Source organism: Thalassophryne amazonica, unplaced genomic scaffold (genome assembly GCF_902500255.1).
Source record: "Thalassophryne amazonica unplaced genomic scaffold, fThaAma1.1, whole genome shotgun sequence".
NCBI lineage: Eukaryota > Metazoa > Chordata > Actinopteri > Batrachoidiformes > Batrachoididae > Thalassophryne > Thalassophryne amazonica.
The window spans coordinates 298,375-320,104 of NW_022986244.1; the positions used below are offsets into that span (position 1 = coordinate 298,375).

The 21,730-nt window shown below is 40.4% G+C and overlaps 1 protein-coding gene across 2 annotated transcripts in view; it reads left to right on the forward strand.

The window, feature by feature from the left end:
* The window catches only part of lrch3 (leucine-rich repeats and calponin homology (CH) domain containing 3), a 129,276-nt gene that overhangs the window by 29,058 nt on the left and 78,488 nt on the right, over window positions 1-21,730 (forward strand). For both annotated transcript variants that reach the window (XM_034165316.1, XM_034165317.1), the window contains exon 10: window positions 6,744-6,799. In XM_034165316.1, coding sequence (XP_034021207.1) covers window positions 6,744-6,799 — 56 coding nt within the window. The remainder of the gene's footprint in view (window positions 1-6,743; window positions 6,800-21,730) is intronic.

Here is a 21,730-nt window from a genome sequence, read left to right on the forward strand (position 1 = left end):
CCTCCCCACCCCCCATACAACTGGATAGTCAAACACTCTGGACCTCCCCCCTCTCACTGCTGCCCTCCCCACTCCCCCTGTTGCCCTCTCAGTCCAAGAGGAGGGCGTGAGGAGACATTTCAAAAGGCTGAATCCACGTAAGGCCCCGGGCCCAGACTGTGTCTCTCCTGCCACCCTGAGACACTGCGCTGATGAGCTGGCCCCAGTCTTCATGGGGATCTTCAATACCTCCCTGGTGTCATGCCATGTCCCAGTCTGTTTCAAGTCCTTAATCATAGTTCCAGTCCCCAAGAAACCATGCATCACTGGACTTAATGACTACAGGCCTGTGGCTCTCACGTCTGTAGTCATGAAGACCTTCGAACGCCTGGTTTTATCCCACCTGAAGTCCATCACCGACCCCCTCCTGGACCCCCTGCAGTTTGCCTACAGAGCCAACAGGTCTGTAGATGACGCCATAAACCTGGCCCTGCACTCCATCCTGCAGCACTTGGACTCCCCAGGAACCTACGCTAGGATCCTGTTTGTGGACTTCAGCTCTGCATTCAACACCATCCTTCCAGCTTTGCTCCAGGACAAGCTTTCTCTGCTCCACGTGCCCAACTCCACCTGCAGTTGGATCACAGACTTCCTGACGGACCGGAGTCAGCGTGTGAGGCTGGGAAAAAATGTCTCGAACACTCGGGTTCTCAGCACAGGATCTCCACAGGGCTGTGTCCTTTCCCCTCTGCTCTTCTCCCTGTACACTAACTGCTGCACCTCCAGCCACGACTCTGTAAAGCTCATCAAGTTTGCGGACGACACCACCCTCATCGTACTCATTTCGGATGGGGATGAGTCTGCCTACAGGAGGGAGGTGGACCGGCTGGTGACCTGGTGCAGCAGCAACAACTTGGAGCTCAACGCCCAGAAAACAGTGGAGATGATCGTGGACTTCAGGAAAGCCACAGCCCCCCCGCCCTCCCTCGCCCTCACCAACAGCCCCATCACCACTGTGGACTGTCACCGCTTCCTCGGCACCACCATCACCCAGGACCTTAAGTGGGAGTCGGCCATCAGCTCCCTCATCAAGAAGGCCCAGCAGAGGATGTACTTCCTGTGGCAGCTGAAGAAGGCCAAGCTGCCTGTCCAGCTGATGGTGCAGTTCTACACAGCCATCATCGAGTCCATCCTCTGCTCCTCCATCACGGTGTGGTACGCCGGGGCCACAGCCAGGGACAGACACAGACTGCAGCGCATTGTGGCCTCTGCTGAGAAGGTGATCGGCTGTAGCCTTCCATCTCTCCACGACCTGCACGTCTCCAGGACTCTGGGCCGAGCAGGTCGGCTCACAGCTGACCCTTCTCACCCTGCACACAGTCTGTTCAAACCACTCCCCTCGGGCAGGAGGCTACGGTCCATCCGGACCAGAACCTCCCGCCATAAGAACAGTTTCTTCCCCTCTGCCGTTAGACTCATGAATTCCTCATAACTCAGTCACCTTAAGCTTAACTCTGTCACTTTGTCATTTTATCACGGGTCACTTTAGACAGTGTACTTTGGTTTTTAATTGCACTCCTCCCACTGCACTGTTTTTTCTGTTTCTGTTTCTCTGTTTTTCTGTTGCACACAGCCTTTCATATTTCATTTTTTTTATCTTATATTTTAGCGTATTTTGACACACGTTATATTTTATCTTAGCATTTTATCTCTTCTTAATGTTGCACCATTGTACCGAAGCAAATTCCTAGTCTGTGAATCCTGTTCACTGGCAATGGCAATAAACTTAAACTGATTCTGATTCTGATTCACAAAGAGAAAATGCTATCAAACTTGACAAAATGAGGTTGGAAATGAGCCATCAGCTTGACCAAACAAAGTTAGAAGCAGATCTAAATGTGTTACATCATGAAAAAGAAGCAGCTGCAGCTCTAGCTAAAACTGAAATACTAGCGGCAGCAGCATCAGAGTTTGGAGAAGACTTACCCAGAAAGACAGATCACGCAGCTTCAATAGAGTGTAAAATGGAACGCACAAGAGACTATATGAGGGCTCAAGCTCACTTCACAGGAAGCCATATAACCACAGAACACTCAGTTAAGAGACAACCATCTCTATACTCAGCGATAAGCAAGCAGCTTCACCCTTCAGACCCTGTAATTAAAGAGGAAAAAATTACATCACACCTGAAGTAAAGCAAAGTTGACTCACCTTATTCTCGTCCACATCACTCCGATCATGGAGATAACTTTGGCACAAGTCCACACGCAGCAGTCCATCATCAGCCTCCATCTCAAGATATGCTTGATCTTGCAAGATTTCTAGCACGTAGAGAGCTTGTGAATACTGGGCTCACAAAGTTTAATGACCAACCAGAGACTTTCAGGGCATGGAAGTCTGGTTTCATTAATTCTACGTATGGCCTTGATCTTACGGCTGGTGAGGAACTGGACTTACTCACTAAATGGTTGGGCAAGGAATCTTTGGAGCATGTGAGAAGGATCCTGTCTGTTCATGTGTCAGACCCAACAGCAGCTCTAGAGATGGCTTGGAATAGACTAGCGGAGTGCTATGGTGCACCCGAGATGATCGAAAATGCACTTTTCAAGAAGCTGGATGTCTTTCCAAGAATCTCAAACAGAGACTTTGTCAAGCTCAGAGAACTTGGAGATCTTCTCATGGAGCTTCAAGCAGCAAAGGATGACTGATACTTGCAAGGTTTGGCATATTTGGACACAGCTAGAGGCATTAATCTCATAGTTGAGAGGTTGCCACATTACCTGCAAGAAATATGGATTTCTCATGGTACTAAGTACAAAGAAGAGAATCAAAACTGTTTCTCTCCGTTTTGGTATTTCACCAACTTTATCTGTCATGAGGCCAAAGCAAGGAATGACCCTAGCTTCACCATTCCCAGTAGTAACCCTGTTAAAGCTGACAAAGCTATGCCCAGATTCAGCAGAACACCCATCACTGTCAACAAAGTAGATGTCACCCCCAAAAAGGTCCCAGACACAGATCAACTTCCAAAAGACAATGCCCTAAACAAAAACTGTCCTCTGCATAATAAGCCACACCCAGTGAAAAAATGTCAAGGCTTCAGAATTAAATCACTGGAGGAACAGAAAGGTTATTTACAGGACAATGGGATCTGTTTTAAGTGCTGTGCATCTTACTCCCATTTGGCACGCAATTGCAATGCTGCAGTCAAGTGTTCAGAGTGTGGCAGCGAAAGCCATTGCACTGCCCTTCACCCAGGTCCACCTCCTTCAACCTCTCAAGCATACAGCTTCAGTTTAGGTCATGGTGGGGAGGAAGACCCCTCATCTGCATCACCAACTGTAAACAGCGCATGTACAAAGGTCTGTGGTAAAGGATTTACTGCCAGGTCCTGTTCTAAGATATGTTTGGTCCAAGTCTATCCCAAGGGTAAACGAGAGAATGCAGTGAAAATGTACGCAATGCTGGATGATCAGAGCAACAGATCACTGGCAAAGTGAGTTCTTTGAGCACTTTCACATCAACAGCGACGCAGCTCCCTTCTCACTCAAGACTTGTGCAGGCATTGCAGACACAGCTGGCAGAAGAGCTGAGGGTTACCAGATAGAGCCTGTGCATGGTGGAGTCAGTCTATCACTTCCTGTACTGATAGAATGCAATGAGATACCCGACAACCGATCTGAGATACCCACATCTGAGGTTGCTTATCACCATCCACATCTCAAGCCGATTGCCAAAGAAATCCCGAAGCTGGATGAGGAAACTCAAATCCTGTTGCTGCTAGGCTGTGACATCTTAAGAGTGCACAAAGTGAGGAAGAGAGTAAATGGACCTCACAATGCCCCCTTTGCCCTCAAGTTGGATCTGGGCTGGGTAATAGTAGGCGATGTGTGTTTGGGCAGTTCTCATGTTCCTAAAGTGCAATGCTTCAGAACCTCCATTTTGGAAAATGGTAGGCCTTCAACATTCACACCTTGTGAAAGCCACATCAAAGAAAAGTTAAGCATGCAAGACGGAAAACAACATGGATTCCATCATATTCCGAAAGGCAGCTTGACAACAAAATCAGAAGATCAAATTGGACACAGTGTTTGAACAGACAGAGAATGACCATAAACTTGCTGTCTCTATAGAGGATGAAATCTTCTTGGATATCATGGAAAAGGAAATATTCCAAGACGAAACAAACAGTTGGGTTGCTCCTCTCCCTTTTAGACATCCAAGACCTCCTCTACCAAATAACAGAGAGCAAGCTCTGAATCGTCTCTTCTCATTGCAACGCACTCTACAAAAGAAACCAGAAATGAAGCAGCAGTTCATCAACTTTATTCAGAGGATCTTTGAGAATGAACACGCTGAAGCAGCACCTCCTCTGGCTGAAGGTCAAGAATGCTGGTATCTGCCGACCTTTGGTGTCTATCACCCAAAAAAGCCTGAGCAAATCAGAGTGGTATTTGACTCAAGTGCACAATACCAAGGTCTTTCTCTCAACAGCGTCCGCTTGACAGGACCCGATCTAAACAACAACCTCTTGGGTGTCCTGATCCGTTTCAGAACAGAATCAGTGGCAGTGACAGCAGATATCCAGCAAATGTTCCACTGTTGCATGGTAAGGGAAGAGCACAGAGACTGAGGTTTTTGTGGTTCCGTGACAATGACTTTGACAAGGACCTCATGGAATACAGGATGAGAGTCCACGTCTTTGGAAACAGCCCTTCTCCTGCAGTAGCTATTTTCGGGCTCCGACGGGCAGCAAGAGAGGGTGAACCTGAATATGGTACAGACACGCGTAAGTTCATAGAGCGTGACTTTTATGTGGATGATGGTCTTATATCAATTCCCACTGAAGAGGAGGCCATCAGCCTACTAAGAAGGACGCAAGCTTCACTCGCAGAGTCAAATCTCAGGGTGCATAAAATTGCTACCAACAGTGCAACTGTGTTGTCAGCATTCCCTTCAGAAGATTGTGCCAAAGGCATTAAAGACCTTGACCTTGGGGATGGAAATGTGCTCATTCAGCAAAGCCTTGGCCTTTGCTGGGAGTTCGCTACAGACACATTTACTTTCCAGACACCAAGTGGTAAAAAGCCATTCACAAAGCGTGGAGTCTTGTCTACAGTGAATGGTCTTTATGTTCCAGTCAGCTTTGCAGCCCCAGTTACAATACAAGGGAGATTTCTGCTCAGAGAATTCTCCAAAGAAGTTGACGATTGGGACACTCTGCTTCCAGAAGGAAAGCTCAAGGAGTGGGAAACATGGAGGAACTCTCTCAATGATCTTCAGCGACTTCATATTCTTCGAACATATACCTCAGAGACCCCCTCAAAGGAAAAACGCACCGACCTCTGTCTTTTTTCTGATGCCTCCACTAAAGCAATAGGTGCAGTCGCATACCTCAGAGTCCTTTATGATGATTGAAAGTGTGAAGTTGGTTTCATCCTGGGAAAAGCAAAGCTGACCCCTCAAAACGAACCAACTATACCCAGGCTGGAGTTGTGTGGAGCTCTGCTAGCTGTGGAGATGTCAGATTTTATTCTGCAAGAAATGGATATCAAGCCAGATGAAGTACACTTCTACTGCGATAGTAAAGTTGTGCTTGGATACATATACAACCAAAGCAGACGCTTTTATGTGTATGTACACAACAGAATCCAGAGGATCAGACAGTCGACAAGACCAGAGCAATGGCATTACATTACTTCCGAGCTCAATCCGGCTGGTCACGCTTCCAGATCTGTTCCTGCTTCTCGACTTCGAGACACAGGTTGGTTGACAGGACCAGCTTTCCTCTACAAGACACATGACCTTACGACACCTACCACCATTCAACTGGTGAGTCCAGAGAACAACAATGAGATTCACCCCCAGCCCCAAGTTATCACATCTGTTACAACTGTAAAAACAAACAACTTGGCACAGAATGCTTTAAGCGGTTCTCCACATGGAACAGTTTGTTGAATGGACTTGCTTTACTCATCCACATTGCTCATTCTTTTCAGTCCCCACCTGACAAATCCAAGTGCACTGGATGGCACCAATGCCCAGAACCCCTCAAGATGAGTTAGCCCAAGCCCAGAAAGTAGTCATCGTCTTGGTTCAGAAGTCAGATTTCACAGAGGAATACAGTGCACTCATGGAAGGGAAAAGTATTCCTAAGAATAGCCCTCTGGCCACACTGAATCCTGTCCTCGATGAAAATGGACTATTGAGAGTCGGTGGTCACAGCACACGTCGTCAGTGTAACAACACAGACACGGCGCACGTCGTCAGTGTAACAACACAGACACGGCGCACGTCGTCAGTGTAGCAACACAGACACGGCGCACGTCGTCAGTGTAGCAACACAGACACGGCGCACGTCGTCAGTGTAACAGGCATAACAAACATCGGCACAACAACGCAGACATAACATGCACCATACCAAACATCAGATAACCAGAGAACTTGTATGTGCTACTGCTGCACTAATCCTGGACACAGCTAGATACAGCTGTCACCAGGAAGCCAAAATCAGTACAATTAAAATCAGCAAATGTCCATAAGTGAGGCTCGGGACAGTGATAGAGGTTGACAGATCTGTCTGAAGAGTTCCACATGCAAAGCAGAGGCCTGTCCTCCAGTCCAGTCCACAGGTATCAGGAGGAGCACCTTAGATAAACACCATGTCTGAATGTGTGTTGATTTCACACACAAAACGCATCACCATAAAAAGGTGCATTCTTCATTTTTCACCCATTTGTTACTTTGAAAAATTCTGTCTCCAGGTTTCCCCCGTCAAAACCAACTGCTCAAAGTCTGAGGACATGAGACGACACAACAGGTACAAACTGTGAAGAACACAGTCACTGCATCCAACCCAGCATCCACACTAAAACTGGTTTAGCCCACTTCCATGTTCAGGTTTCTCAAGGACAGACCAGAACCAGGATTGTACTTGAAATGTGCTTCAGTTAGGCACAGACTTTTGGTTTAATTTGAAACGGGTTTCTTTTGCAGATAGTTTGATATCTGAAACAGGTTTCTGTTTGAAACAGGTTTCTGTTACAGATGGTTTGATATCTGAAACAGGTTTCTGTTACTGATGGTTTGATATCTGCAACATGTTTCTGTTTGAAACAGGTTTCTGTTACAGATGGTTTGATATCTGCAACAGGTTTCTGTTGCAGATGGTGTGATATCTGAAACAGGTTTTTGTTACAGATGGTGTGATATCTGAAACAGGTTTTTGTTTGAAACAGGTTTCTGTTGCAGATGGTTTGATATCTGAAACAGGTTTCTGTTGCAGATGGTTTGATATCTGAAACAGGTTTTTGTTTGAAACAGGTTTCTGTTGCAGATGGTTTGATATCTAAAACAGGTTTTTGTTTGAAACAGGTTTCTGTTGCAGATGGTTTGATATCTGAAGCAGGTTTCTGTTGCAGATGGTTTGATATCTGAAGCAGGTTTCTGTTGCAGATGGTTTGATATCTGAAGCAGGTTTCTGTTGCAGATGGTTTGACATCTGAAACAGGTTTTTGTTTGAAACAGGTTTCTGTTGCAGATGGTTTGATATCTGAAACAGGTTTCTGTTGCAGATGGTTTGACATCTGAAACAGGTTTCTGTTTGAAACAGGTTTCTGTTACAGATGGTTTGATATCTGAAACAGGTTTTTCTTTGAAACAGTTTCTGTTAGAGATGGTTTGATATCTGAAACAGGTTTTTGTTTGAAACAGGTTTCTGTTGCAGATGGTTTGATATCTAAAACAGGTTTCTGTTGCAGATGGTTTGATATCTGAAACAGGTTTTTGCTTGAAACAGCTTTCTGTTACAGATGGTTTGATATCTGAAACAGCTTTCTGTTGCAGATGGTTTGATATCTGAAACAGCTTTCTGTTGCAGATGGTTTGATATCTGAAACAGCTTTCTGTTACAGATGGTTTGACATCTGAAACAGCTTTTTGTTTGAAACAGCTTTCTGTTACAGATGGTTTGACATCTGAAACAGGTTTTTGTTTGAAACAGGTTTCTCTTGCAGATAGTTTGATATCTGAAACAGCTTTCTGTTGCAGATGGTTTGATGTTTGAAACAGGTTTCTGTTGCAGGTGGTTTGACATCTGAAACAGGTTTTTGTTTGAAACAGGTTTCTGTTGCACATGGTTTGATATCTGAAACAGGTTTCTGTTACAGATGGTTTGATATGTGAAACAGCTTTCTGTTACAGATGGTTTGACATCTGAAACAGCTTTCTGTTTGAAACAGGTTTCTGTTGCTGATGGTTTGATAACTGAAACAGGTTTCTGTTGCAGATGTTTTGATATCTAAAACAGCTTTTTGTTTGAAACAGGTTTCTGTTGCAGATGGTTTGATATCTGAAACAGGTTTCTGTTGCAGATTGTTTGACATCTGAAACAGGTTGTTGTTTGAAACAGGTTTCTGTTGCAGATGGTTTGATATCTGAAACAGGTTTCTGTTTGAAACACGGTTCTGTTGCAGATGGTTTGATATCTGAAACAGGTTTCTGTTGCAGATGGTTTGATATCTGAAGCAGGTTTCTGTTGCAGATGGTTTGACATCTGAAACAGGTTTTTCTTTGAAACAGTTTCTGTTAGAGATGGTTTGATATCTGAAACAGGTTTTTGTTTGAAACAGGTTTCTGTTGCAGATGGTTTGATATCTAAAACAGGTTTCTGTTGCAGATGGTTTGATATCTGAAACAGGTTTTTGCTTGAAACAGCTTTCTGTTACAGATGGTTTGACATCTGAAACAGGTTTTTGTTTGAAACAGGTTTCTGTTGCAGATGGTTTGATATCTAAAACAGGTTTCTGTTGCAGATGGTTTGATATCTGAAACAGGTTTTTGCTTGAAACAGCTTTCTGTTACAGATGGTTTGACATCTGAAACAGGTTTTTGTTTGAAACAGGTTTCTGTTGCAGATGGTTTGATATCTAAAACAGGTTTCTGTTGCAGATGGTTTGATATCTGAAACAGGTTTTTGCTTGAAACAGCTTTCTGTTACAGATGGTTTGACATCTGAAACAGGTTTTTGTTTGAAACAGGTTTCTCTTGCAGATAGTTTGATATCTGAAACAGCTTTCTGTTGCAGATGGTTTGATATCTGAAACAGGTTTTTGTTTGAAACAGGTTTCTGTTGCAGATGGTTTGACATCTGAAACAGGTTTTTGTTTGAAACAGGTTTCTGTTGCATATGGTTTGATATCTGAAACAGGTTTCTGTTACAGATGGTTTGATGTTTGAAACAGGTTTCTGTTGCTGATGGTTTGATATCTGAAACAGGTTTTTGTTTGAAACAGGTTTCTGTTGCAGATGGTTTGATATCTAAAACAGGTTTCTGTTGCAGATGGTTTGATATCTGAAACAGGTTTTTGCTTGAAACAGCTTTCTGTTACAGATGGTTTGACATCTGAAACAGGTTTTTGTTTGAAACAGGTTTCTCTTGCAGATAGTTTGATATCTGAAACAGCTTTCTGTTGCAGATGGTTTGATATCTGAAACAGGTTTTTGTTTGAAACAGGTTTCTGTTGCAGATGGTTTGACATCTGAAACAGGTTTTTGTTTGAAACAGGTTTCTGTTGCATATGGTTTGATATCTGAAACAGGTTTCTGTTACAGATGGTTTGATATGTGAAACAGCTTTCTGTTACAGATGGTTTGACATCTGAAACAGCTTTCTGTTTGAAACAGGTTTCTGTTGCTGATGGTTTGATATCTGAAACAGGTTTCTGTTGCAGATGTTTGATATCTAAAACAAGATTTTGTTTGAAACAGGTTTCTGTTGCAGATGGTTTGATATCTAAAACAGATTTTTGTTTGAAACAGGTTTCTGTTGCAGATGGTTTGATATCTGAAACAGGTTTTTCGTTGAAACAGGTTTTTGTTAGAGATGGTTTGATATCTGAAACAGGTTTTTGTTTGAAATAGGTTTCTGTTGCAGATGGTTTGATATCTGAAACAGGTTTTTGTTTGAAACAAGTTTCTGTTACAGATGGTTTGACATCTGAGACAGCTTTCTGTTTGAAACAGGTTTCTGTTGCAGATGGTTTGATATCTGAAACAGGTTATTGTTTGAAACAGGTTTCTGTTGCAGATGGTTTGATATCTGAAACAGGTTTTTGTTTGAAACAGGTTTCTGTTGCAGATGGTTTGATATCTGAAACAGGTTTCTGTTACAGATGGTTTGATGTTTGAAACAGGTTTCTGTTGCTGATGGTTTGATATCTGAAACAGGTTTTTGTTTGAAACAGGTTTCTGTTGCAGATGGTTTGATATCTAAAACAGGTTTCTGTTGCAGATGGTTTGATATCTGAAACAGGTTTTTGTTTGAAACAGGTTTCTGTTGCAGATGGTTTGATATTTGAAACAGGATTCTGTTGCAGATGGTTTGATATTTGAAACAGGATTCTGTTGCAGATGGTTTGATATTTGAAACAGGATTCTGTTGCAGATGGTTTGATATTTGAAACAGGATTCTGTTGCAGAAGGTTTGATATCTGAAACAGTTTTTTTGTTACAGATGGTTTATCTGAAACAGGTTTTTGTGTGAAACAGGTTTTTGTTGCAGATGGTTTATCTGAAACAGGTCTCTGTTGCAAATGGTTTGATATCTGAAACAGGTTTTTGTTGCAGATGGTTTGACATCTGAAACAGGTTTTTGTTTGAAACAGGTTTCTGTTAAAGATGGTTTGATATCTGAAACAGGTTTTTGTTTGAAACATGTTTCTGTTGCAGATGGTTTGATATCTGAAACAGGTTTTTGTTGCAGATGGTTTGACATCTGAAACAGGTTTTTGTTTGAAACAGGTTTCTGTTAAAGATGGTTTGATATCTGAAACAGGTTTTTGTTTGAAACATGTTTCTGTTGCATATCGTTTTATATCTGAAACAGGTTTCTGTTGCAGATGGTTTGATATGTGAAACAGCTTTCTGTTACAGATGGTTTGACATCTGAAACAGCTTTTTGTTTGAAACAGCTTTCTGTTACAGATGGTTTGACATCTGAAACAGGTTTTTGTTTGAAACAGGTTTCTCTTGCAGATAGTTTGATATCTGAAACAGCTTTCTGTTGCAGATGGTTTGATGTTTGAAACAGGTTTCTGTTGCAGGTGGTTTGACATCTGAAACAGGTTTTTGTTTGAAACAGGTTTCTGTTGCACATGGTTTGATATCTGAAACAGGTTTCTGTTACAGATGGTTTGATATGTGAAACAGCTTTCTGTTACAGATGGTTTGACATCTGAAACAGCTTTCTGTTTGAAACAGGTTTCTGTTGCTGATGGTTTGATAACTGAAACAGGTTTCTGTTGCAGATGTTTTGATATCTAAAACAGATTTTTGTTTGAAACAGGTTTCTGTTGCAGATGGTTTGATATCTGAAACAGGTTTCTGTTGCAGATTGTTTGACATCTGAAACAGGTTGTTGTTTGAAACAGGTTTCTGTTGCAGATGGTTTGATATCTGAAACAGGTTTCTGTTTGAAACACGGTTCTGTTGCAGATGGTTTGATATCTGAAACAGGTTTCTGTTGCAGATGGTTTGATATCTGAAGCAGGTTTCTGTTGCAGATGGTTTGACATCTGAAACAGGTTTTTCTTTGAAACAGTTTCTGTTAGAGATGGTTTGATATCTGAAACAGGTTTTTGTTTGAAACAGGTTTCTGTTGCAGATGGTTTGATATCTAAAACAGGTTTCTGTTGCAGATGGTTTGATATCTGAAACAGGTTTTTGCTTGAAACAGCTTTCTGTTACAGATGGTTTGACATCTGAAACAGGTTTTTGTTTGAAACAGGTTTCTGTTGCAGATGGTTTGATATCTGAAACAGGTTTCTGTTGCAGATGGTTTGATATCTGAAACAGGTTTTTGCTTGAAACAGCTTTCTGTTACAGATGGTTTGACATCTGAAACAGGTTTTTGTTTGAAACAGGTTTCTGTTGCAGATGGTTTGATATCTAAAACAGGTTTCTGTTGCAGATGGTTTGATATCTGAAACAGGTTTTTGCTTGAAACAGCTTTCTGTTACAGATGGTTTGACATCTGAAACAGGTTTTTGTTTGAAACAGGTTTCTCTTGCAGATAGTTTGATATCTGAAACAGCTTTCTGTTGCAGATGGTTTGATATCTGAAACAGGTTTTTGTTTGAAACAGGTTTCTGTTGCAGATGGTTTGACATCTGAAACAGGTTTTTGTTTGAAACAGGTTTCTGTTGCATATGGTTTGATATCTGAAACAGGTTTCTGTTACAGATGGTTTGATGTTTGAAACAGGTTTCTGTTGCTGATGGTTTGATATCTGAAACAGGTTTTTGTTTGAAACAGGTTTCTGTTGCAGATGGTTTGATATCTAAAACAGGTTTCTGTTGCAGATGGTTTGATATCTGAAACAGGTTTTTGCTTGAAACAGCTTTCTGTTACAGATGGTTTGACATCTGAAACAGGTTTTTGTTTGAAACAGGTTTCTCTTGCAGATAGTTTGATATCTGAAACAGCTTTCTGTTGCAGATGGTTTGATATCTGAAACAGGTTTTTGTTTGAAACAGGTTTCTGTTGCAGATGGTTTGACATCTGAAACAGGTTTTTGTTTGAAACAGGTTTCTGTTGCATATGGTTTGATATCTGAAACAGGTTTCTGTTACAGATGGTTTGATATGTGAAACAGCTTTCTGTTACAGATGGTTTGACATCTGAAACAGCTTTCTGTTTGAAACAGGTTTCTGTTGCTGATGGTTTGATATCTGAAACAGGTTTCTGTTGCAGATGTTTTGATATCTAAAACAAGATTTTGTTTGAAACAGGTTTCTGTTGCAGATGGTTTGATATCTAAAACAGATTTTTGTTTGAAACAGGTTTCTGTTGCAGATGGTTTGATATCTGAAACAGGTTTTTCGTTGAAACAGGTTTTTGTTAGAGATGGTTTGATATCTGAAACAGGTTTTTGTTTGAAATAGGTTTCTGTTGCAGATGGTTTGATATCTGAAACAGGTTTTTGTTTGAAACAGGTTTCTGTTACAGATGGTTTGACATCTGAGACAGCTTTCTGTTTGAAACAGGTTTCTGTTGCAGATGGTTTGATATCTGAAACAGGTTATTGTTTGAAACAGGTTTCTGTTGCAGATGGTTTGATATCTGAAACAGGTTTTTGTTTGAAACAGGTTTCTGTTGCAGATGGTTTGATATCTGAAACAGGTTTCTGTTACAGATGGTTTGATGTTTGAAACAGGTTTCTGTTGCTGATGGTTTGATATCTGAAACAGGTTTTTGTTTGAAACAGGTTTCTGTTGCAGATGGTTTGATATCTAAAACAGGTTTCTGTTGCAGATGGTTTGATATCTGAAACAGGTTTTTGTTTGAAACAGGTTTCTGTTGCAGATGGTTTGATATTTGAAACAGGATTCTGTTGCAGATGGTTTGATATTTGAAACAGGATTCTGTTGCAGATGGTGTGATATTTGAAACAGGATTCTGTTGCAGATGGTTTGATATTTGAAACAGGATTCTGTTGCAGAAGGTTTGATATCTGAAACAGTTTTTTTGTTACAGATGGTTTATCTGAAACAGGTTTTTGTGTGAAACAGGTTTTTGTTGCAGATGGTTTATCTGAAACAGGTCTCTGTTGCAAATGGTTTGATATCTGAAACAGGTTTTTGTTGCAGATGGTTTGACATCTGAAACAGGTTTTTGTTTGAAACAGGTTTCTGTTAAAGATGGTTTGATATCTGAAACAGGTTTTTGTTTGAAACATGTTTCTGTTGCAGATGGTTTGATATCTGAAACAGGTTTCTGTTGCAGATGGTTTGACATCTGAAACAGGTTTTTCTTTGAAACAGGTTTCTGTTAGAGATGGTTTGATATCTGAAAGAGGTTTTTGTTTGAAATAGGTTTCTGTTGCAGATGGTTTGATATCTGAAACAGGTTATTGTTTGAAACAGGTTTCTATTGCAGATGGTTTGATATCTGAAACAGGTTTTTGTTTGAAACAGGTTTCTGTTGCATATCGTTTTATATCTGAAACAGGTTTCTGTTGCAGATGGTTTGATATCTGAAACAGTTTTTTTGTTAGAGATGGTTTATCTGAAACAGGTTTTTGTGTGAAACAGGTTTCTGTTGCAAATGGTTTGATATCTGAAACAGGTTTTTGTTTGAAACAGGTTTCTGTTGCAAATGGTTTATCTGAAACAGGTTTCTGTTGCAGATGGTTTGACATCTGAAACAGGTTTTTGTTTGAAACAGGTTTCTGTTGCATATCGTTTTATATCTGAAACAGGTTTCTGTTACAGATGGTTTGATATCTGAAACAGGTTTTTCTTTGAAACAGTTTCTGTTAGAGATGGTTTGATATCTGAAACAGGTTTTTGTTTGAAACAGGTTTCTGTTGCAGATGGTTTGATATCTGAAACAGGTTTCTGTTGCAGATGGTTTGATATCTGAAACAGGTTTTTGCTTGAAACAGCTTTCTGTTACAGATGGTTTGACATCTGAAACAGGTTTTTGTTTGAAACAGGTTTCTGTTGCAGATGGTTTGATATCTAAAACAGGTTTCTGTTGCAGATGGTTTGATATCTGAAACAGGTTTTTGCTTGAAACAGCTTTCTGTTACAGATGGTTTGACATCTGAAACAGGTTTTTGTTTGAAACAGGTTTCTGTTGCAGATGGTTTGATATCTAAAACAGGTTTCTGTTGCAGATGGTTTGATATCTGAAACAGGTTTTTGCTTGAAACAGCTTTCTGTTACAGATGGTTTGACATCTGAAACAGGTTTTTGTTTGAAACAGGTTTCTCTTGCAGATAGTTTGATATCTGAAACAGCTTTCTGTTGCAGATGGTTTGATATCTGAAACAGGTTTTTGTTTGAAACAGGTTTCTGTTGCAGATGGTTTGACATCTGAAACAGGTTTTTGTTTGAAACAGGTTTCTGTTGCATATGGTTTGATATCTGAAACAGGTTTCTGTTATAGATGGTTTGATATGTGAAACAGCTTTCTGTTACAGATGGTTTGACATCTGAAACAGCTTTCTGTTTGAAGCAGGTTTCTGTTGCTGATGGTTTGATATCTGAAACAGGTTTTTGTTTGAAACAGGTTTCTGTTGCAGATGGTTTGATATCTGAAACAGGTTTTTGCTTGAAACAGCTTTCTGTTACAGATGGTTTGACATCTGAAACAGGTTTTTGTTTGAAACAGGTTTCTCTTGCAGATAGTTTGATATCTGAAACAGCTTTCTGTTGCAGATGGTTTGATATCTGAAACAGGTTTTTGTTTGAAACAGGTTTCTGTTGCAGATGGTTTGACATCTGAAACAGGTTTTTGTTTGAAACAGGTTTCTGTTGCATATGGTTTGATATCTGAAACAGGTTTCTGTTACAGATGGTTTGATATGTGAAACAGCTTTCTGTTACAGATGGTTTGACATCTGAAACAGCTTTCTGTTTGAAACAGGTTTCTGTTGCTGATGGTTTGATATCTGAAACAGGTTTCTGTTGCAGATGTTTTGATATCTAAAACAAGATTTTGTTTGAAACAGGTTTCTGTTGCAGATGGTTTGATATCTAAAACAGATTTTTGTTTGAAACAGGTTTCTGTTGCAGATGGTTTGATATCTGAAACAGGTTTTTCGTTGAAACAGGTTTTTGTTAGAGATGGTTTGATATCTGAAACAGGTTTTTGTTTGAAATAGGTTTCTGTTGCAGATGGTTTGATATCTGAAACAGGTTTTTGTTTGAAACAGGTTTCTGTTACAGATGGTTTGACATCTGAGACAGCTTTCTGTTTGAAACAGGTTTCTGTTGCAGATGGTTTGATATCTGAAACAGGTTATTGTTTGAAACAGGTTTCTGTTGCAGATGGTTTGATATCTGAAACAGGTTTTTGTTTGAAACAGGTTTCTGTTGCAGATGGTTTGATATTTGAAACAGGATTCTGTTGCAGATGGTTTGATATTTGAAACAGGATTCTGTTGCAGATGGTTTGATATTTGAAACAGGATTCTGTTGCAGAAGGTTTGATATCTGAAACAGTTTTTTTGTTACAGATGGTTTATCTGAAACAGGTTTTTGTGTGAAACAGGTTTTTGTTGCAGATGGTTTATCTGAAACAGGTTTCTGTTGCAAATGGTTTGATATCTGAAACAGGTTTTTGTTGCAGATGGTTTGACATCTGAAACAGGTTTTTGTTTGAAACAGGTTTCTGTTAAAGATGGTTTGATATCTGAAACAGGTTTTTGTTTGAAACATGTTTCTGTTGCAGATGGTTTGATATCTGAAACAGGTTTTTCTTTGAAACAGGTTTCTGTTAGAGATGGTTTGATATCTGAAAGAGGTTTTTGTTTGAAATAGGTTTCTGTTGCAGATGGTTTGATATCTGAAACAGGTTATTGTTTGAAACAGGTTTCTATTGCAGATGGTTTGATATCTGAAACAGGTTTCTGTTGCAGATGGTTTGACATCTGAACCAGGTTTTTGTTTGAAACAGGTTTCTGTTGCAGATGGTTTGATATTTGAAACAGGATTCTGTTGCAGATGGTTTGATATCTGAAACAGGTTTTTGTTGCAGAAGGTTTGATATCTGAAACAGTTTTTTTGTTACAGATGGTTTATCTGAAACAGGTTTTTGTGTGAAACAGGTTTCTGTTGCAACTGGTTTGATATCTGAAACAGGTTTTTGTTTGAAACATGTTTCTGTTGCAGATGGTTTGACATCTGAAACAGGTTTTTGTTTGAAACAGGATTGTGTTCCAGATGGTTCGATATCTGAAACAGGTTTTTCTTTGAAACAGGTTTCTCTTGCAGATGGTTTGATATCTGAAACAGGTTTTTCTTTGAAACAGGTTTCTGTTAGAGATGGTTTGATATCTGAAACAGGTTTTTGTTTGAAACAGGATTGTGTTCCAGATGGTTCGATATCTGAAACAGGTTTTTGTTACAGTTGGTTTGATATCTGAAACAGGTTTCTGTTCCAGATGGTTTGATATCTGAAACAGGTTTTTGTTACAGTTGGTTTGATATCTGAAACAGGTTTCTGTTGCAGATGGTTTGACATCTGAAACAGGTTTTTGTTTGAAACAGGTTTCTGTTGCATATCGTTTTATATCTGAAACAGGTTTCTGTTGCAGATGGTTTGATATCTGAAACAGTTTTTTTGTTACAGATGGTTTATCTGAAACAGGTTTTTGTGTGAAACAGGTTTCTGTTGCAAATGGTTTGATATCTGAAACAGGTTTTTGTTTGAAACAGGTTTCTGTTGCAAATGGTTTATCTGAAACAGGTTTCTGTTGCAGATGGTTTGACATCTGAAACAGGTTTTTGTTTGAAACAGGTTTCTGTTGCATATCGTTTTATATCTGAAACAGGTTTCTGTTACAGATGGTTTGATATCTGAAACAGGTTTTTCTTTGAAACAGGTTTCTGTTAGAGATGGTTTGATATCAATCAATCAATCAATTTTTTTATATAGCGCCAAATCACAACAAACAGTTGCCCCAAGGCGCTTTATATTGTAAGGCAAGGCCATACAATAATTATGTAAAACCCCAACGGTCAAAACGACCCCCTGTGAGCAAGCACTTGGCTACAGTGGGAAGGAAAAACTCCCTTTTAACAGGAAGAAACCTCCAGCAGAACCAGGCTCAGGGAGGGGCAGTCTTCTGCTGGGACTGGTTGGGGCTGAGGGAGAGAACCAGGAAAAAGACATGCTGTGGAGGGGAGCAGAGATCAATCACTAATGATTAAATGCAGAGTGGTGCATACAGAGCAAAAGAGAAAGAAACACTCAGTGCATCATGGGAACCCCCCAGCAGTCTACGTCTATAGCAGCATAACTAAGGGATGGTTCAGGGTCACCTGATCCAGCCCTAACTATAAGCTTTAGCAAAAAGGAAAGTTTTAAGCCTAATCTTAAAAGTAGAGAGGGTGTCTGTCTCCCTGATCTGAATTGGGAGCTGGTTCCACAGGAGAGGAGCCTGAAAGCTGAAGGCTCTGCCTCCCATTCTACTCTTACAAACCCTAGGAACTACAAGTAAGCCTGCAGTCTGAGAGCGAAGCACTCTATTGGGGTGATATGGTACTATGAGGTCCCTAAGATAAGATGGGACCTGATTATTCAAAACCTTATAAGTAAGAAGAAGAATTTTAAATTCTATTCTAGAATTAACAGGAAGCCAATGAAGAGAGGCCAATATGGGTGAGATATGCTCTCTCCTTCTAGTCCCCGTCAGTACTCTAGCTGCAGCATTTTGAATTAACTGAAGGCTTTTTAGGGAACTTTTAGGACAACCTGATAATAATGAATTACAATAGTCCAGCCTAGAGGAAATAAATGCATGAATTAGTTTTTCAGCATCACTCTGAGACAAGACTTTCTGATTTTAGAGATATTGCGTAAATGCAAAAAAGCAGTCTTACATATTTGTTTAATATGCGCTTTGAATGACATATCCTGATCAAAAATTACTCCAAGATTTCTCACAGTATTACTAGAGGTCAGGGTAATGCCATCCAGAGTAAGGATCTGGTTAGACACCATGTTTCTAAGATTTGTGGGGCCAAGTACAATAACTTCAGTTTTATCTGAGTTTAAAAGCAGGAAATTAGAGGTCATCCATGTCTTTATGTCTGTAAGACAATCCTGCAGTTTAGCTAATTGGTGTGTGTCCTCTGGCTTCATGGATAGATAAAGCTGGGTATCATCTGTGTAACAATGAAAATTTAAGCAATACCGTCTAATAATACTGCCTAAGGGAAGCATGTATAAAGTGAATAAAATTGGTCCTAGCACAGAACCTTGTGGAACTCCATAATTAACTTTAGTCTGTGAAGAAGATTCCCCATTTACATGAACAAATTGTAATCTATTAGACAAATATGATTCAAACCACTGCAGCGCAGTGCCTTTAATACCTATGGCATGCTCTAATCTCTGTAATAAAATTTTATGGTCAACAGTATCAAAAGCAGCACTGAGGTCTAACAGAACAAGCACAGAGATGAGTCCACTGTCCGAGGCCATAAGAAGATCATTTGTAACCTTCACTAATGCTGTTTCTGTACTATGATGAATTCTAAAACCTGACTGAAACTCTTCAAATAGACCATTCCTCTGCAGATGATCAGTTAGCTGTTTTACAACTACCCTTTCAAGAATTTTTGAGAAAAAAGGAAGGTTGGAGATTGGCCTATAATTAGCTAAGATAGCTGGGTCAAGTGATGGCTTTTTAAGTAATGGTTTAATTACTGCCACCTTAAAAGCCTGTGGTACATAGCCAACTAACAAAGATAGATTGATCATATTTAAGATCGAAGCATTAAATAATGGTAGGGCTTCCTTGAGCAGCCTGGTAGGAATGGGGTCTAATAGACATGTTGATGGTTTGGATGAAGTAACTAATGAAAATAACTCAGACAGAACAATCGGAGAGAAAGAGTCTAACCAAATACCGGCATCACTGAAAGCAGCCAAAGATAACGATACGTCTTTGGGATGGTTATGAGTAATTTTTTCTCTAATAGTTAAAATTTTGTTAGCAAAGAAAGTCATGAAGTCATTACTAGTTAAAGTTAATGGAATACTCAGCTCAATAGAGCTCTGACTCTTTGTCAGCCTGGCTACAGTGCTGAAAAGAAACCTGGGGTTGTTCTTATTTTCTTCAATTAGTGATGAGTAGAAAGCGCCTTGAGCGCCTTGGGGCAACTGTTTGTTGTGATTTGGCGCTATATAAGAAACAAGTTGATTGATTGATTGATTGATAGAAAGATGTCCTAGCTTTACGGAGGGCTTTTTTATAGAGCAACAGACTCTTTTTCCAGGCTAAGTGAAGATCTTCTAAATTAGTGAGACGCCATTTCCTCTCCAACTTACGGGTTATCTGCTTTAAGCTACGAGTTTGTGAGTTATACCACGGAGTCAGGCACTTCTGATTTAAAGCTCTCTTTTTTGGAGGAGCTACAGCATCCAAAGTTGTCTTCAATGAGGATGTAAAACTATTGACGAGATACTCTCTCAGTTACAGAGTTTAGGTAGCTACTCTGCACTGTGTTGGTATATGGCATTAGAAAACATAAAGAAGGAATCATATCCTTAAACCTAGTTACAGCGCTTTCTGAAAGACTTCTAGTGTTATGAAACTTATTCCCCACTGCTGGGTAGTCCATCAGAGTAAATGTAAATGTTATTAAGAAATGATCAGACAGAAGGGAGTTTTCAGGGAATACTGTTAAGTCTTCTATTTCCATACCATAAGTCAGAACAAGATCTAAGATATGATTAAAGTGGTGGGTGGACTCATTTACTTTTTGAGCAAAGCCAATAGAGTCTAATAATAGATTAAATGCAGTGTTGAGGCTGTCATTCTCAGCATCTGTGTGGATGTTAAAATCGCCCACTATAATTATCTTATCTGAGCTAAGCACTAAGTCAGACAAAAGGTCTGAAAATTCACAGAGAAACTCACAGTAACGACCAGGTGGACGATAGATAATAAGAAATAAAACTGTTTTTTGGGACTTCCAATTTGGATGGACAAGACTAAGAGTCAAGCTTTCAAATGAATTAAAGCTCTGTCTGGGTTTTTGATTAATTAATAAGCTGGAATGGAAGATTGCTGCTAATCCTCCGCCCCGGCCCGTGCTACGAGCATTCTGACAGTTAGTGTGACTCGGGGGTGTTGACTCATTTAAACTAACATATTCATCCTGCTGTAACCAGGTTTCTGTAAGGCAGAATAAATCAATATGTTGATCAATTATTATATCATTTACCAACAGGGACTTAGAAGAGAGAGACCTAATGTTTAATAGACCACATTTAACTGTTTTAGTCTGTGGTGCAGTTGAAGGTGCTATATTATTTTTTCTTTTTGAATTTTTATGCTTAAATAGATTTTTGCTGGTTATTGGTAGTCTGGGAGCAGGCACCGTCTCTACGGGGATGGGGTAATGAGGGGATGGCAGGGGGAGAGAAGCTGCAGAGAGGTGTGTAAGACTACAACTCTGCTTCCTGGTCCCAACCCTGGATAGTCACGGTTTGGAGGATTTAAGAAAATTGGCCAGATTTCTAGAAATGAGAGCTGCTCCATCCAAAGTGGGATGGATGCTGTCTCTCCTAACAAGACCAGGTTTTCCCCAGAAGCTTTGCCAATTATCTATGAAGCCCACCTCATTTTTTGGACACCACTCAGACAGCCAGCAATTCAAGGAGCACATGCGGCTAAACATGTCACTCCCGGTCTGATTGGGGAGGGGCCCAGAGAAAACTACAGAGTCCGACATTGTTTTTGCAAAGTTACACACCGATTTAATGTTAATTTTAGTGACCTCCGATTGGCGTAACCGGGTGTCATTACTGCCGACGTGAATTACAGTCTTACCAAATTTACGCTTAGCCTTAGCCAGCAGTTTCAAATTTCCTTTAATGTCGCCTGCTCTGGCCCCCGGAAGACAATTGACTATGGTTGCTGGTGTCGCTATCTTCACATTTCGCAAAACAGAGTCGCCAATAACCAGAGTTTGATCCTCGGCGGGTGTGTCGTCGAGTGGAGAAAAACGGTTAGAGATGTGAACGGGTTGGCGGTGTACACGGGGATTCTGTTTAGGGCTACGCTTCCTCCTCACAGTCACCCAGTCAGCCTGCTTTCCCGGCTGCTCGGGATCTGCCAGGGGGTAACTAACGGCGAAACAAATCGTAATCTAGATAACTAGATCAATCTAACTGCGCAGATTAAACAGCTAACAGATACAGAAAAACACCGCTGTGCTCCGGAACAGGAAGT